The sequence below is a fragment of the Chelon labrosus genome (genome assembly GCF_963514085.1).
Source record: "Chelon labrosus genome assembly, chromosome: 8".
NCBI classification, from domain to species: domain Eukaryota; kingdom Metazoa; phylum Chordata; class Actinopteri; order Mugiliformes; family Mugilidae; genus Chelon; species Chelon labrosus.
In genome coordinates, this window is record NC_140358.1 from 11,504,592 (window position 1) to 11,522,688 (window position 18,097).

Sequence of the window (18,097 nt, forward strand, 5' to 3'; positions counted from 1 at the left end):
GATGTTAACCTTTAGCTCACCTCAGAATAATTTCTCAGAACTCTCAATCTCATCCCACAGTTTAGTTCAAGTTCATGTTTTTTTTATTTCTAAATTCTTTAGATTTTAGAAAATCTCAAGTCGAAAAATCTGTATTTGTTGTAATTCTTACCCACTCATCACTTACAATATCCACTCTTAACGGCCGATAACGCGGCTTATTATATTTTACTCGCGTTTCAGAGAAATTTCACAGTATGTAGCTGGCACTATCGTGAGTAGGTGAAATCCATGGCTAGAACATCAACCAGGTGGGGGTTTGAAATTTCTCACCTTTGGAAGCAGCGAAAGTAAGCAGATGGCAGGCCTTTAGGGTCCATAGCACATTGTCGACAACGAATTACAGTCCAGAGGGGAACGGGATGGCTGATAACCTCCATCCCATGTTTCCATCTGCTGAATCCTAAGCAAGGACAATGCATGCAGACACGCAGACAATGACATCTTGCAAATGTGATGTACAGTAGGACTGTACAAAAGGTGACTGGGGAAGAATTGTAATTAGAATTGTTGTCAGGTTGTGTAGCTTTCCTGGAAAATGATTATTTATTTATTTATTTCGTGTGTGTGTGTGTGTGTGTGTGTGTGGCGCAGCCCATTGTAACGCAGCCACAGAACATTTAGAATCTGTTGAATGGAAATGTTGAATGGTGGTTCTCTTTCTGAATCACAATAACAGAATAACAGCTCATGATAAAAAGAGTGACAGTGATGTAATAAACTAAATTAGACGGTCATTCAAAGGGACTCAACCTGGCATTTGTGCCTTCCATACAAAGCAATCTCCAAACTGTTTTCATCTATTCAAAGCCGCTCTGTATGGCTCTTTCGGAGTGATCAAGGAAGAAAAGGGCCACGAAATAGCAAGCAGACAGTGTCAGAAAGCACATGCCAAGCCCGAGCCTGCCTTTTGTCCTGTTGAAACAAAGTGGTTCGTCGTGTTCTATACATTCGCCGCGTTTCAAAATAGGCTTTCCTCACAATGGGACTATCTAAATCCTATTGTGCTAGAACAAGGCAATGTTCTCAAAATCAAACAGAAAAGGAATAATGTCTCATTGCAGTTCCTTCGCTATACTTTCCAACTGGGTTTAATCTAGCTCCATTCATGCCAGTGCTAATCACAACACAGTCTGAGCCACAGAATTACCGGCAAACATAATTCAGGCTGTTATAATTACACAGCAGGCACTGGCAGGATCATCCAGAGCCATCAATATAAACTGTAGATACAGTGAGTTGTTTTTATTGGTGTCTCAGTATTTAAGGGCGACAATGAAGAGTGGACATTAGAAAGTTTCTTTCTCCTGCTCTTTTGAAATTGCGAGCGGTGCCGCGGCAACACGGCACCCCTCTGCAAAAACCTGCTGCCTCGACAGTATTGCTCAGCCTATTTGGATGTGACAGGAGGTCCCCTCTCCTGCCACGCTTCTATGAGGAGCAGCTACAATAAGAAATCAAAGCCTCTGCCGAAACAACAGCTGTTTCTACTTATGTAATGGCTGCAGGATGACTGTTCATATCCTGGCTCGTTGAAGCTGTCACAAATCATTAATCTCGGGCCCGTCTGTGGGGCCACGCTGTCAAGTTGCCTTTGGACACGTGTGGCCAGACACAGGCATAGACGTATTTTTTTAAACAGGTTCCTCACACCTTTGTAATCTGAAAAGATAGCCACAAATAATCCGACCTCACCTTCAGCACCTGAGCAGATGAACTCCTTTGTTAGCGTGAGGCTGATAAACGCTATAGTTAAATAATCATTTAATTGACACATTATACATGGTGTATTTTTCCTTTTTTTCGTTTTGAGAGCACTTTGCCGTTCAAGGACTTCTTCTTTCCACATGCAGCAAGTGAACGCAGCCATATTGCACATTTCTCGACGTATGTCTGTGGATTCCCTTGAGCGGCGCTGCACATGTTTTGGAGCGGATGTATTGCTGGTATCACACTGCAACACAGAGCCCTGCAGAGGTGTCTCGGACCATATAGCACATCAGTGGGCTTAGCAACTGCATTAGAGTGGCTTTAAGTAACTTTCTTAATGCAGCAAGACATTGAAATGTAACACTGAGGGAGGCTATATGCCCTCTGCTGGCGGATGAAAGCAAAGAATATAGGACAGGCTGGAGAGACTTCCTTAAGCGGTTATTATAATATGACATAATGTGCTTGATGTGGCTGACACATTTATATGACACATGTAGGATTATATATAAATGCAAACATTCATTTGTGCACATCAACAACCTTCAGCCGTCTGGATGCCACATGTTGCATGTTAATTTTGGAGGGATGGTCACAGATACTAATGTATTTAGAGCCAAGTACAATTAATCACGACTAAGTTGGATCATAGCAGGTATCTGGATTTGGAGACGGATTCACAGCCGATAGGATATAATCAACACGAGAATGATTGTGCTTTTTGCCATTTTCCATTCTGCAAATTACAGCACATAAATGCAGCATTAAAGTGTTGAAAGTAAAACGTACAGTTTGGCCAAGCTCATAATTGGTTTTTCAAAGACTAGCCTTGGAAGTAATTAGAGGACGGAGTGAAAACACTAACCATTCAGATAATCAGCCTGCCATTAACACCTTAGGGGTTGTATTCTGTTATCAGCTTGACCCTACTCGGAAAACACCCTCTCCCCCGTCGGATCTGCAGATTTTACTCTTTAGACTCAAAGTGTTAGTGGATTGATTAGTGCAAAGGTCGCCATGTAATACTCTCGGCATATTTGTGGCCCAAGAAGTTATTGACTAAAACAAAATGGATTGTATCATACTTTTCAGCAAGAGCGCTGTTTAGCAGCGCCACATCGGCCAGAGTGAACTAATTAGAAAGTCTCTTCTTTTTTTTTTTTTTCGCCCGAAACAAAATCTCCTTTTATTGCTTGACCTTTCTGCTGACAAAGTTGTGATTGAGTGCGGATTTCATTATGGAGGGAAACTCATCTTTATTGATCAAATTAGGAGACAGGTTGTGGAAGGGGAGAAAAGGCTGAAAGGTGTATTCTGATGAGTGTAATCACAGTCGTTGGGCTCCAAAACCACCAAGTTGTCCCCGGCGACCCTTAATTTTTCATTTTTCACACTGAATTAGCTTTACTGGAGATGTCAGACTCAGATCAGTGAATACTGGACTCAAAAGGGATGGCAAACTAACACAGTCTAAGGGGAATATATGTATATAATTCCAGCTCTTGCCTTTTTGACTTGACTTGCGTAGATTTAAACTAATGAGGCGAAAGAGAAGGGCAGCATTTGGTTTGCATCAGATGCACATATGGTTGCGATCATAGGGTCTATGATTGTTTGGCAACAGGTACAAATGGTTGCATATAATAATGGATGCCTGCCTTCCCAGGCTAGTCTCTCGACAGCTTTAAAGAAAAACAATACTTCGCGTTCAGGAGGAAGTCATGCAGTTTTATTTATGGTTAATTTAATTTATTTACAGTATTTCAGCCTCAGTAATTGATGTAGCACCGGTGGATCATTCTTTTCACGAGGAGAGAAGACAGCATCCTATTTAATTTCGTTATTTTCCCATTAAAACCTGGGAAAACTTCAAAGGCGGAATGATTTAATTAACAACGTGGAGAGTCTGTGTACAGCCGTCTGCATTTTGCAAATTACTCTTTGCTGAGAATAAGAGACTTATCAGGTCCATACAGACATCGTTGCGCACCTCAAAAGAAGTTGTGTTGACACAAGGAAGGGGAAAAATACATGTCTCCCCCAGACAGAATTATCCACTTCACAGGTATTTTCAGTTTACAGTGTCCCGGTTGAAAAATTAATACCCTTTCTTCTTCTGCCAGTAGAGTTTACAATTCTTTGTTGTGTTTACTGTGAAGTGCAGACCGAATGAAGAGTAGAATGGGAGTAGGTGTCATAAAAGGAACATCACTGTGATTTGTTCCTTATAGCATTTCAACTCTTGATAATTGTTTTTGAACGGTGAGAGTTTCAAGGAGTTTTTTCTTGTGATTATTCCCCTCTTGCCACTTTCAGGCTGTCTGTCACAGCTCGAGGGTTAGGATGTACAGTGCGACCGGCAAACTCCAAGAAGGGCCCTCAACGTGTTTAATAAGGACGATGAAAAGGGAAAGAAACACCAGCTGGGGCATGTTAACCACTTTAAATGGTAATTGTTCCACCTTGCTCTTTAAGCACCTATATGAATCAAAGAGCAACTGAAATGAAGGGGATGGGAGCCAGACATGCTCTTCGCAGTCTCCAAACACTGGACATATTCTTGAGGTTGTTTCAAGAATGCAGACAGTTTGCATAATAATGCCGCGTTTCTTTTTGTTTTTGTTTTCAATTTAATATCTGATATTTATTTATGAAAAGACTTGGGTCACAACCGACCAACGTGTGTCCTTAATTGTGACTTCTGCATCGTTATTATTACTTCATTAGTGTTGACTGAGAGCTGCTGATCTGATGGGAGAGAGGAGTCCAAGAGAGATAATGCATGAAATTCTGCAAACTCTAATGGACTTTCCTGGAGGAGCGAATGACTGGCAGAGCATGTTCCCTCATCCAAACCGAGCCTTCATAAAGCAGAATACGAGTCTCGGGACGAGATAAACAGCAGAGAATAGACAAAGGCAGAAGGAGAGAGAGAATCCTTTCATTTTCTTTCTAAAGGTGACACTCCTAGCCAATTCTGTATCGCGCCTATGTGTTGTTGCAGTGTTCCTCCTCCTGTTTGACATTTCTGGGTTAGAAAACGCCTAATACAGGTTACCATTGTCATGTTTCACATAAATTCACGTTGGGATATCTCCACAGAAATTATCTTTATTTTTTATTTTTTTCTTCCCCTGGCAGAGGAGGGATCTCGTTCTATTATCCTGCCCGTGAGCCACAGGTGAAGGGAAGGCAAGAGCAAGGCAGAGTATTGTGATGATAGAAATGTCACATTTGATAGAATCACTCTAATCACTCGCATGTACTAAGTTGTTTTTCTATTATTATTTTTTTTTTTTTGCGCATTGTGTTGGCTTATGCCATTTTTTTTTGAATGACTCTCGAATTCACGCCATTTCATGGGACGATGAAGAGAGAGCATGCGGCGTTTTGTCATTTGTTTTAGTAATCATTTTAATTATGGCTTAAATCAATCACGGGCGACCTTTCGTGGCATTTGATGAGGAACCGGTTTCTTCCAAAGAAAAACAATATAGCCGTCAGAGCATGGTGACAGAGCCTTTAAAGCTAGTTTGGAACGATATTAATCAAATCATGACTTTTACTGCTACTACTACTTCTACTTATATATCAGCTATAATAATAATAATAATAATAATTTCAATTGCTAGCTTGCATATTCCACCCCCTCCCGACTTTAGCATGTACCCTGACTGTTTATTGCAGATGAGAGGCATTGTTGAGGAGGGGGAGGGGGGCATGCTGGGGTGTTGGATTGAATGTCATCAATCAGCATTAACCATCAGCTCTGAGCTATTGACTGATGATTCACTACGGCAGAATCTCCTCCGACTCTAAAATGAAAGGCAGCAGCAGAAGCAGCAGAAGCAGCAGCAGCAGCAACGTGAGGCAGAGACACTCAGTTGATTGGCACCTCATTGAGTCTGGCAGGGGAGCCTTTGATTGCACTAGCTGTCAATATCCCGTAATTGTTTTTCTTACATACATGGTGCCCTCTGTTGTTTCGTTCTTTCTTTCTTTTGTTTATTTTTTATTTTTTTTTATTTATTTATTTTTTTGCAGCAGGGTCTACAGGAGCCTTGTTCCTTTTTCAGTGTTATCATTTTGATCTTTGTGTGGTATTGACACTTTAAGCCTCACATAATATGTCATCCCAACATCAGTACATTAAGATTCATAACCCTTACTTGCCAGCTAGATTAGCGGCATATGGTTGTAAATCTGTCCTTCCCGGCCGCCCCAGGGTCTGCTGGAGTAGCCGGTTATGCCTCCAAGCTTTAATTGGGCCCCTCTCAATTATCACATTAAGTGTGTTACTGGAATACATACACTGGCCACACTCCTGTCTGGCCGTGTATTCACCGAAAGTCAGGCTCAAATTGAGTTTAAATCTTAAATGGCACCCATAACCGCCAGAGGAACTATTCAGGGCTGAGAGAGCAGCCCCCCTTCCCACCCCAAGGTCAGCGGAGTAGATGGGATTTAATTGAAACTGAAACCGTCTACCTGATAGTTTGAAATAATTAGCAATGTCAGAGTGGAGAGAGGAAGAGTCGGGGATAAAGAAAAATAAAAAGGACATCAAGCCTAGATAAAAAGGGCAAGTCATCAATTCTGGTGAATTGAATGTCACAGTGATTGACTGGACTTTACTCCGGGTGTCACGCGCAAGAATCTCAAACAAGGAATGCAAACAATATAAATGGTGCTGAAACTGTGCCAGAGGGTCCAGGGAGAGGACTGGATGATTTTAGATTTCTGGGAAAAGCGCGTATATTACTTTGAAGCTGAGGCTTTTTGACTGTCGGGGCCTCTTGCAAAATTCAAGAGGTCACTAAATGTTCGCGGAAACTGAACCTCTTGTGTCCGGCAAATACACTATTATCGATGTATGGCTCCCAAAAAATCATCCACCCCGCGCTAGTAAGCTTTCTCCTCGCAACCGTAAAATAAACTCCGCCGCCCTTCAGCCCTGAAAGACTTCAGAAGTCACTTCTGCTGGGCCCAACATTTCCGCACCAGTTAATAAAGGGGAAATGAATTGTATCAGTGTCGCTGTCTTTGCTCACGGTGAATAGGAAATTATCATAGAGATGGGTATGGGTGCCTTCACACGCTGAATTGCATAGAGAGATAGAGCCCGTGTCTGTTTGGCCGCACACGTGCGCCGCCGTGCACGCGTGGACACGGACGCAGCAGCTTAAAATAAAGTGCAGGATGAAATTGGCTGCAGTGATGTCATCATGGTAGTGCTGCTGCTGCTGCTGGTGATAGTGATGAGGCAGGAAGCCCTGGCAATTTTCTCCTACAATTCTACAAAAACCAGGACGTGTCAGTGACATCCAGGACTCCTTTTTTTCTTTTTCTTCTTCTTCTTCTTTTTCTTTTTTTGCAAACTTCCTGTCTCCATTAAATCCTACCAGTTTTGCAGAGACAAGTCAACAACGGAGCAGAGACTAAATGAATGAAACGAAGTAAGAAATGTGACGTACAAACACCACCGCTTGCATCTTCGGGGGGTGTTTGTCGGAGCTGCCGACACAAAGAGTGTGCAGCACCGCGGGACAAACTACGCGTGCAAGTGTCCTCGGGGCATGGCGGGCATATAAAATCAAAGACGTGGGGTGTTAATATCTGATAGTTAGCGCTCTGGGCTGAAGAATATAAAAGACATTGAGGTCAATGGGTTGCCGGCAGTCTCTGTAGTGCCGGAAAAGAAAGTGGCGTGGCTATTTTCACTCTCCCCTCCTCTGTGGACCGCTGTATCCGCTGGAGCATTCTCTTCATCATCATGGCAGGCAGAATACAATCAGCGGGCCTATTTTCTGCTTTTAGCCTTTTATTTCATTATAATTCTTTCTTTCTGCTTTAAGACTGCTCAGAAACTAACGACACAGTAAAGGGAAGTGACGCCGGGAAGTTTTTCCAAGTCCAACAAGTTCCATTGCCTTGTGATGAAAATGATATATTTAGATCAAATGTGCAACAATGCCACTTAACTAAAGCAATTATATAATTAGCACGATAGATTATTTTTAGCCGTGTTTGCGGCTAGAACTGATCCGCATCTAAAATAAATCCAAATTATATTGAGTTATAATTGCGGTAATGATGATATAGTAAGCATAATGCTGAATAGGATCACTACACATCTTTGTTATGTGCTACAGTTGATCTGTGCCACTGTGATATTGTTAGCGCTCTCTGCAGCGTCAATTAATTGTGTTTATGTGAAAGAGTTTTTTTGTGATGAGACAGCCTCACGGTTATTTGGTCTGACAGTGAATCCGTAATGAATGGCTGGCTTTTTTTTTTTTTTTTGCAGCAGCAGAGTAAGGCTCCCTTCTTTGCCGGAGTAATGAAGTCACTACAGCAACAGTTATTTTAAGTATCAAAGTATTTTAAGTATCAAGAATGTTTGTCACCTCCAGCTGACTTTTATTTTCCACGGATTTTGAAGTATGTTCTAGTTTTTATTGCATTATTTATGGGCTTATCTTTATGCCTTTTTTTGTGTGTGTGTGTTTCAGCAACTGCCATCTCCCGCTCTCTCTCTCTCTCTCTCTCTCTCCCCCTCTCTCCATGTGTCTGTATCTGTCGCTCTCTCTGTTGTGAATGCTAGATGACAATGTCTGCACTCAACACACCCCAAATAAAGTGCGTACTGACAGAAACATTAGCACAAGCCACTGAGTACCTCTGTGATTTTAGCGAGAGCATATCTGTCAGCCGTACCCCGGAGGAGTAAAAAGCATATATCTGAACTTTCAGCGGCTGGTGTTTGGGTGGGGGATTGTGACAGTCAACATCAAAACAGTAAAAGTAAAGCTGTGATTTATTGAATGTGCCGCTTGTGTCTGCTTTCATGTTTGCCAGTGATACATTATATGACTTTTCTTCGGCTTTCAAGAACATGGCGATGCGGATGAATTAAACATGTTAAGCAGGAGCCGGTCCTCCTCTGAAAGCCTTACCCTTTTCACGATAACCCCTTTTTAGACATTCAGTGGACTTATCACAGCGTATAAATAGGACAGAATTCATTATTCAGGGGAGGTTTCAGTGAAAAATTAATAGTTGTCCCCAGAGGAGGGTCTGTGGTGCTTTGGAAAAGGAAAACCTTTAAAGTGTACATGCTCAGGGGAATCTGGAGAGAGTCTGCCCCTCATATTAAAACCTTTACCGTGCTACACTACACATTGATATTACAAATGTAACTTTGCTCATCACTAATGACTGTGACTAATACCGCATACAGTCTGCATTCAAGCCTAAGCTGTCTGCAAAATATTTTGAAGACGGAGAAAGAAAGGGAAGGAGAAAAGGGATGGCATGAGCGTCTGGCTCCGGCACCTCGTACGAGATTACACATGTTCGGGATTTCCGAGAAGGACAAAACACCAGGACTTGAGCTGTTGACATCCGAGGAGAGACCCCTTTTTTGTGGCCACATTTGCTCAGCAATGCCTCGCTGTACGATAACGCGGCATCCTTGAAAAAAAACATAACAGAACTGTGCGCCAGGTCCCACTCTGAACGCTTCCACAATTTTCACCGTGGCCAGATTACTCATGCACTGGAATCACACTGCCGCTGGTGCTGAGTGGTTTTCAGCCTGCCAGTTATCCGTTGAAAGATGGGCTTCACGATGCCTTTGTATCCACTTCCTATCTGCCCGGCCATGGAGGCAATAACAGTAATGTATGGCTAAGGGAAAACAGAGCTAATCATCAATGACTGCAAGATATATAGCATATACGGCGGCACCTTGTTTATTACCCTCTCCTACCCTCTTGCCGTATCCATCGGCTATACAGACGGGCCGCCGGATCCGAGAGCTTCTTCAATGTTAATTTGATTCATTCTTGTTTTCCATAATAATTGGGGGCAATGGGTCAGCGTGATGAATTTGCTTGTTACATGACACGGGATGTAGCACGTCGGTGGCTGCCGTACAGTTTGTCTCTCTGAGCCTCATTTCCATCATGTGAAACGGGGCGGGGGCCTCACTTCCATTAGCTCTTTTCCGAACATATCCAGTTGTTTGCCGGCTCCGAGCGCAACAGGTTTGCTTCTCCAAGGACCTGCTTACTCTTCAAATCAGCCCCTAATTTGTTTTTAAAAGAAGCGCTAAGAGCGTTATAAGTGACATTTACATTTTTAGATCAAAGTCATCTCCTAAAATCATGACTGTTTAGATAGTATTCCTGCTGGAACAATCCAATCTCCTCGCAAATATCAGATTGCGTTGTCAAGTCCCACTTAATCAGCCCATTTTGCTTTCTTTCTTAGTCTTTCTGAAATATTTTCACATCCCTTTCTTGCTGCGCTCTTTAGTTTCATTTCCCAGACCTCGCATTATCTGCACAGTATGGAAATGTTCAGACATTCATCCATGTGCAGTGAATATTAACTTGGATAGTCTTATAAATATACATTTATGTATTGCTGCCTTGTCAGTAACAGCGCACCTGTGCGGTACATCTGCAGTATCATCCAACACTCGCAGAAGAACAGATTTGCAAAAAACAGAGAATGAATGGTTGGCCTTGTATTAGACTTTAAGCTCAGAGCGTCAGCGCGTTGTGGGTTTGTGCGTGTGTTTGTGCACCTACATGAGCGTATCTTGTGTTTCTACCCCCCATAGCAACTCTGTGCCTCATCCTCTGTGTGTCATTGTGGTGATGAGCGCTGATTGCAGATTGTTATGGTGTTTGCACCTCTCATCTATCTGGCCCATGCTGGGTATTTGGCCAGGACTGATTGTGTTGATGGTGACACCGGCATCTTGTCCTCGGGTGGGAAGGCCCAATAGTAGTCCAGACATAATGAAGGAGATGTAATCAACCAATGTCACACACAAAAAGTCAAGTGTAAGAAAAACGTTTCTGTGTTCTACCTTCCCGACCGTGCTCTCTGTTGAAGGAAATCACACAATTGTGGTTGTTGATGTCGGGATTTTTTTCTCTTCTTTTTTTTGTGCTTTGGCGAAATTAATTTTTTTTTTTTTCCCGCTGTTTTCTTTTCTCTCCTTGACAACAAAGGTCCCTTGGACATAAAAGAATTTACATGGAATTAACTCTGTACATTCAGCCTGTGTTGTATATTCCAAGTGGAGAAATGGGTGCTTCATCCTGCGACATACTTTTAATCAATGGCAACAAAAAGAAAGAAGCAAGTGTTTGGCACTTGGTTGTTCAAGAGATCCTTTCTCTCTTTGTGCACTTTGTCCTCTCCCTGTGCTTTGTTATTTGTTTTGGTGTTCTAATCTCTGCCAAGTCAATAATATTCTTTGTTGTCTGAAATTGTGTGTCGGGAACAAAAAGGCCTCCTCCCTTTGTTGAAAGTACCTGTCTGTGACTTTTCACTCTCTCTCAGACTCCCAGATAAAGTAATCATTAGATGTTGTTTTCTGCCTGCAATTACTTTCAGTTACAATGGGTCAAACACTAGGAAAGCAAAGGGGGTCGAGGGAAGACAAGGCTAGATGGATTACAGGCGAGGAACTGTATAGGTCCCACAAGTGCTGATAAATACGTATGTGGCTCAGAGACTCACTGTTGTCAGCAGCGTCTCAGTAAATGCATCAAAAGTAATTAGTCTAGAGTATATATGGACAACCTCGCCCCCTTCTTATCTGCGTCACATTGTCTCCTTTAAAAAAAGGCCATTCATTACATCTGGCACTATTTGTTTTAAGCCGTAAGAAAAGGGGGAGTCGTTGCTCTGCCGTCGCCTCTATCTCACTTTGAATCGCTGCCGCACGGAATTGCTCCGAAATTTATGTTTCAGCGGAAGAAAATCCACTGCGCCGTTATAAAAAGTAATTCATTGCCGTTCTCTGGCATGCTCTTCACAGGCCTCACGGACGCTAATGAGGATGGCCGGCGGATGGCCGCTTCTATTGTTTCGCCGCAAATTCTGTAATAAAATCTTGTAAAGATCTTGTAACAAAACTGTTTACCTCAGCACATCTTCTTATAGATCTTAATGCGCGTCATCGTCCTACACGACACCACTGACCTCTGCGTCGTAGCTGATCTGCCTTCCAAAGTGCACGCCAAGTTTTTATTGCTACAATGGAATATTTACTTCCTCCTCCGTGCCCTTGGCTGCGACGACAATGACAGCTCTTATTGCCTTCACCAGGGATTATACTGTACCTCCTCCTGATAAAAGTAAAGAACACCAAATAGCAACTGAGCCTGACATGCAGCGAAAACTTCATTTTCAGGCAGATTACCATAGATACCGGCTTTTTTTCCAAAGATATCACAGCCCTTGTCTCTGAGCCTGCATATTCCTTTTTCATCACTGAAGGAATGTATGTATATTCAGGATTTAGAGGTATAAGTCATATAATTTTCATTCCTTCAGATAGCAGTCTCTGCTGAGTTCCTAGCGTCTTGCATACAACATGAGTTCACATATGAGTACACATCATCAAAATTATGAATCAGTCACAAGTGTGCATGATAAATACGAGCCCCGAGAAGGCAGGGAGGAGTGAATCGCATCAAGCATGTGAGTGGGCTGGCTTGTATTTGTAATTCTGTGAAAGTGAGGCATTGGCCTCTCCTTCAAATGATGATTGCCAGAGCCGCGATGAAAGTAATGGCATCTCTCTTTTTCGGTGCAACACCAAGGGGTTTTAATAGCGCTATTATTATTAATGACCATCCATTTGCTTATCCAGATTGTACGTTTGGAGTGGGCATAAGGCCGAGCGGAGTGATAACGTCTCGGTAATTACAAACCCAATTATTTCTACTGAGATTCTATTTATTTGAAAGAATCTTTCATATTCCGCGATTTCTGTCTTTCGGTCTCCCCCTGGACACTAGGCGCGCGCCTGCATAGGCCGTGTCTTTTATTTTTCTCCCGTTCTCTTTCTCATATCCTCCCTATCGCACAAGAACGCGTAATATGATGATAATGATAATATTTTGGCACTCTCGACGGCTGTATCACTCGTCGTACTCCGGGATGGGTCTAATACTCTTGATGAAAGACAAGGGCTCCATTTTATAAGCCTCTTGCATTTTCTGGCACTATTAAACTTGTTGATCCCAAATTAGCTGACTCTGAGAGGGTCAGAGTAGCGGGTGATATCGCTTTGGGTGGTGAAAGGTTTATTTACTTAGCCGTTGAATTCTGGAGTGTGCATGAACGTTTGCACTTTTGTGAATGTTGCGTAACTGGAAAAATGTAACCCTTGTAGTCTTTGCAGAGAATAAAAACAAATATATTACATAGTGACAGGCCATATTTCAAAAAGGTGAACAATAGAAGTAAGGAGAGTCCAATACATCATTGTGCATTAGACTGGATTTGCAAAACAGAATATCCATTAAACAGATATATATCATTTAAATATGGCCATATGCATATGCACGCTAGCACGAATGTTGTGCACATGATGTTACAGTGCCCACCTTTGACATTACATGAGAGCGATGCATAGATGCATGCATGTGAAAAGTCAAATAAAAAATGAAAAGACTGCACTAATTAACCCTGTACGATGAGTCAGGAACCTAGTCCACCTTCCTGATGGGTGTTCGAAGAATTTAATGTCCTAGATGCATGCAATTATCCTTTTAATTAGCAATAATGAGCGTGTGCATGCTGAAATAATGAGTGGAATCGTGATATGTGTGCAGACCTTAATGCGAAGCTCATCAAGATGTAACAAGCTCTGTCAGTAAATATCATCAACTGTCATGTTAGATATCTCATACTATTGTACTGGAAAGCCCCGATCATCTGGCTAATATGCATCCTAGCTGCGCGCGCGAGCTTCTGCCTGTCAGAACGCGTATTCGTATTCGTGGACTTCATGGCCGTCGCAGGAAAAACACAAGTGAGACTGAATGCGTGTAAAAGGCAGAGAGGAAAAAAAGAAAAAGAAAAAAAGGCAAAATCTAATGCTTACCAGATGTCTGTTGGCAAGGTAGCCCTCGACGACCTCGCGAGACTGAGAGATGCAGTGTTTATGATGAACACGTTCAATCATTACGACATTGCTTGCATGCCAAAATGAAGCCAATTATCTTTATATTACAGAGGGTGCGCATTAACCTATCAGAACATTAAATTTTAGTTTTTCAATGTTTAGGGTTTTTTGGGGATGGTAAGGACATTATTATCAGCGTGTCACCTACACACCAGCTGACTTTAACAGATGTGCTTGAACAGATGTGTCTGAACAGAGGTTGGACGAAACAAGATGAACAACCAGACGCTGTAATGCAACCCAGTACAATAAACTTGCGATTTTTTTTTTTTTTTTTACAGTTTTGTTAAGACTTTTATTCAGCGTTTAACAGGCTCAAGTGTGCGAGCAGAACCAGAATCAGCTTTAATTGGCTAAGTACGTAAAACACATACAAGGAAACGTGACTCCAGTTTGACATTGCTCTCAGTGTACGTGAACAAGAATAGATTTAAGTAAGATAATGATAAAAGAACAGTAATGGGGGTCATATGAAGATAGGGTGGACAAGGCTGTTACATACAAGTTAAAGATTTGTGTGTATATGTAAACAAGTTAAATGGCTATATATATATTGTTCAAGTGTTGAAAGTAATAGCTGTTCAGAGTAAATAGTGCATCTGACTGGTATACATATCAAATGGGAGTAGTATTTACAGTGAGCAGTATTTGTGCACACGTAAGAAAAACAGAACAGTGCAATCAGATTGTAATATGAGTATAATCTGTCATAGTGGGTATTTTTCTATTGGACGGTGCATTGTCAATGTGTGACTTTTAGCAAAGGGCACAAGCTGGAATCGAACCAGTGCCGCTGCATTGAGGACTGTAGCATCATTTTATGCGGCACCCTGCTCGACCAGGTGACCTCACCTGATATACTGGTATGTTTTTTCTTCTTTGCCTACAACACAAAAAAACATTGAAACGAAAGTGACCCGTACGTACAGTATTTCTCTAAAGAAAAGAACTGCAGTCATTCAAGCACTCCCATTATAGTGAACCATTTGCAACTTGCCACCATGTTTTCAATCGAAAGCGCAAGAAAAAACCTTTCAAGGACGTTTGCACGCCGTCCGCCGCACATCATACCTTCCTCTCGCACACGTTCAATGTTTGCACAAGCTGTAATGTTTGACCACACCGGCGGAAGGTCGGCTGAAGGTGGACGCAGCGGCGTTCGATCTGTGGCGGGCCAACGGATGTGTTGATGTTGCAGAACAAGACTGCCGTAGGCTACCGCTGGCACTGACCTTGCGTTCCCGACCAGAAGATCAACCAGGGCCGTGACACAATGTCTTGCAAGCTGTTTTGAATCAGAACACGAATTGAATGCGATTGAACCCGTGTAGTCAGAAGCGGCCGGTTATTTGAAGTGATTGCAGTTGAATATCAGATGTTCAGTTGACACTACGGAATAGCTTACCAGGTATTAGAGTTATTTTTCAACCCCATCACCACTGCTCAGTGAAAATGAAACATTTCAAATGAGAACAGTAGGTCTGATGTGAGTCATGCTGTCTATTACACCCCATTGTTTGCCATTATCCCCACTTGTCTGCCATTCAAAATTTCCTTGAAGGGAACGTAGAAAAGAATGTTCACAGCATCAGGGGATCTGTGGCGTCAGTGATGTGTGATTTCTCCCGAAAGCTCTGTGGGGTACAGTTGTTTCCCCTGCATACAAAAGACAACGGTATCACAAGCAGGCTGCGGCATACCTCTAGCTGACGAAAGCAGCGAGAGCTGTCAGCGACATCACTCACGCCGTGCTCCCACCCTCCCAAATCCGCCACCGCCTATCCAAACTACCCCGCCGGAATAGAAAATAGTACAGGCCCATGTGTTTTGGAGAGGCTTGTTCTGAAATATTTCACGCTGTGTTAAGTCCCAGAGCCACAGATTACCTTTCATTTGTGAAGTACGCCGCGTTTAAGGCGGCTTCACCTTTGACTGCACGGATCAATTGTTGGGAGAAAGAAATAAATCCAACAAAAAAACACAAAAAAAAGCATTCTTTTGTGACTCTTTTTAGGTAATAAGACATTTATGCTAATTGCACTGCCTCATCTAAAACATCAGCACCCTGAAAAGACATCTCCAATGGCAGAAAACACTTAGAGAAAGATTGAGTCGGGGCACGGCCGAGACTTGGCTCGGCCCTATTGTGCTAGCTCAGAGAATGAGAAAGCGGCATCCATTTTTGCCTTAATGAAGTTAGTGACCCTCTGAAAGGTGACACATTTACCGCCCAGGGGATTTATACACTCCTATTCCACGGCTCCAGTTCAATATGGAGAGGACAGATTTGACTCCACGTGGGCACGCCAAATATATCCTCACAATTTATACCGGGCGATTCATTTTCAGACACTGCTCTCATAATTAAAGTTGACGCCGTGGCATTCAATCTGTGGTCGCACAGAAAGACGGGAAAAAGGGTGGTCACCGGGTCGCCGTGGACCGTTGCGGGTAGCTTCAGGGGGCTGAACTGGTTAAACTAACACAGCCTAATCCGAATATTTAATTTCATTTTGTAAAATGTTGTGAAACAATAAATAAAGTGGTGTGAATAATTGCAGATGTCAGAGGAAAAGAATAAGTATGCAGAACTATGTGAAGGAAATAGTTGTTCCAGTGTACTGAGGTCTGAGACTGCTTAATTATTTATAGCATTCTTACTTATGCAAATACACTAAATAATTTCTACATGACAGCTTGAAGCTGAGGCCTAGAGGAGCAAAGTGATGTTTGGATGAGGACCCCTCTTTTCCTTCGCATGGCCTGGGAAACATAACACTGCAGGCTCCGGGCTGCCTTGGTGCATACTGTTTTACATTCTAATTATCTGGCATGACAGGCTTTATTGCTCAGGCTCAATGCTGAGGCCTCATCCCAGACTCATTCCACATGTGATGTCAGTGCCGGGATAATGAGATAAGATAGTCTGAGTGCTTAGCCTTGCCCACTCGCCTCTTCATTCAGTTTTCAGATTTTTCTTCCCTTCTATGCAACCCAAATGTTGCCACATTGTGTATATTAATAGTACCTGCATTAGCCGAAGATGCTCACAAGATGCGGGGACATTTTCTTTTTTTTTCCCCCCGCCACGCTCTCTACTTGAGTTTTCTCATTTGATTTGACCAGATTTATTTTGGGCACCAAAAGATATCTCGTCAAGATAAAAAAAGGGGGTTTGAGGTGTGGCACACTGTCAGTGATTAAAATAAACAACGCTTTGTTAAGATGTTCATTAAATATTTAATACAGTAAAGCCAATCCGAGACACAAGCAGCAAGACATATTTTTTCTAACTCTAATTAAGCTACAGGGAATTCATTGCATATTGTAGGTAAACAGACAGAGTCATGGGAATACCAATGGAAATTAAATGCTCTGCTGGTGTTTTTCTCATTACAAGATGAAATGAAACATTTATCACTGACTTTCATTTCGCTAAAAGGCTGACATTTTGTGGGTCAACCACTGATAAGATGACAACTTTCTTCTGTTTACATTCTGATTCATGAGTCCGTGCAGCGCTTTCACATCCCCCCCGATAAAATCATTGCATTCCAGCTGCACACTCTGTGTGCTCTGACCTGTTGTCTTAACTGTGTTTTTTCTTCTTTTTTTCTCTCCCTCTCTCTTTTTTTATTATTTTTTTCTTTCACAGCCATCGAGGTGAACCTGCAGAAAGCCTTGGCTGAGGCCTCTGAGACCTGTACCCAGGAGTGTCTGATACTGGGCCACTCCGACAGCTGCTGGATGCCCCCAGCCCTGGCCCAGTTCCAAGGTCCTGGCAGCAACAGCCCAACCTCCACCCCTACCACCGCCGCCATCACCGCCACCCTCCCCTCTTTCGGCTTCCAGCAGAGCTATTCCCGGGGAATAAAAGCTAACATGGGCAGCATGGGGGTCATGGACGGCCGCCATACTCTGGGCAGGTCCGTGCCCAAAAAAGATGAACTGGACAAAGGGATCAACCGGCCGCAGTTCTACAACACCCTGGACAGACACTGCAGCAGCAAGAAGGAGGACCCCGTCAAGGTCATCCCCCTGGCAAGCTTCTCCTCTCCCGGGCAGCAGACACCCACTGGCGGGGGAAGCAGCTCTTTCTTAAATGAGCACCAGCTGTAAGAGTTAAAGACAGATTTTAATCGGCCTGACATACGTGCGACTCCTTCCATAGAAGGCCTATGACTTTATGAGTATGTATGCGTACGAGTGCAGGTATGCATAATCTGAATAACTTCAACCAATTTAAGCTCAGTTTTACTAATTAAGACGTGAGAACGGATTAAACCATGATAATGTTATTCAGACAAACTCCTATGGAATCAGTCTGACAGCTAAAGCAGTTGAAAAGAA

The 18,097-nt window shown here is 42.7% G+C and overlaps 1 protein-coding gene across 1 annotated transcript in view; it reads left to right on the top strand.

Moving 5' to 3' along the window:
- pcdh11 (protocadherin 11) overlaps positions 1-17,866 on the top strand; it is a gene marked incomplete at its 3' end in the record, with an annotated part of 117,445 nt that extends 99,579 nt beyond the window's left edge. Inside the window, exon 6 of the mRNA XM_084549983.1 lies at positions 17,403-17,866. Within this exon, the coding sequence (XP_084406109.1) occupies positions 17,403-17,866 (464 nt within the window). The remainder of the gene's footprint in view (positions 1-17,402) is intronic.
- Positions 17,867-18,097: the final 231 nt, after the last annotated feature.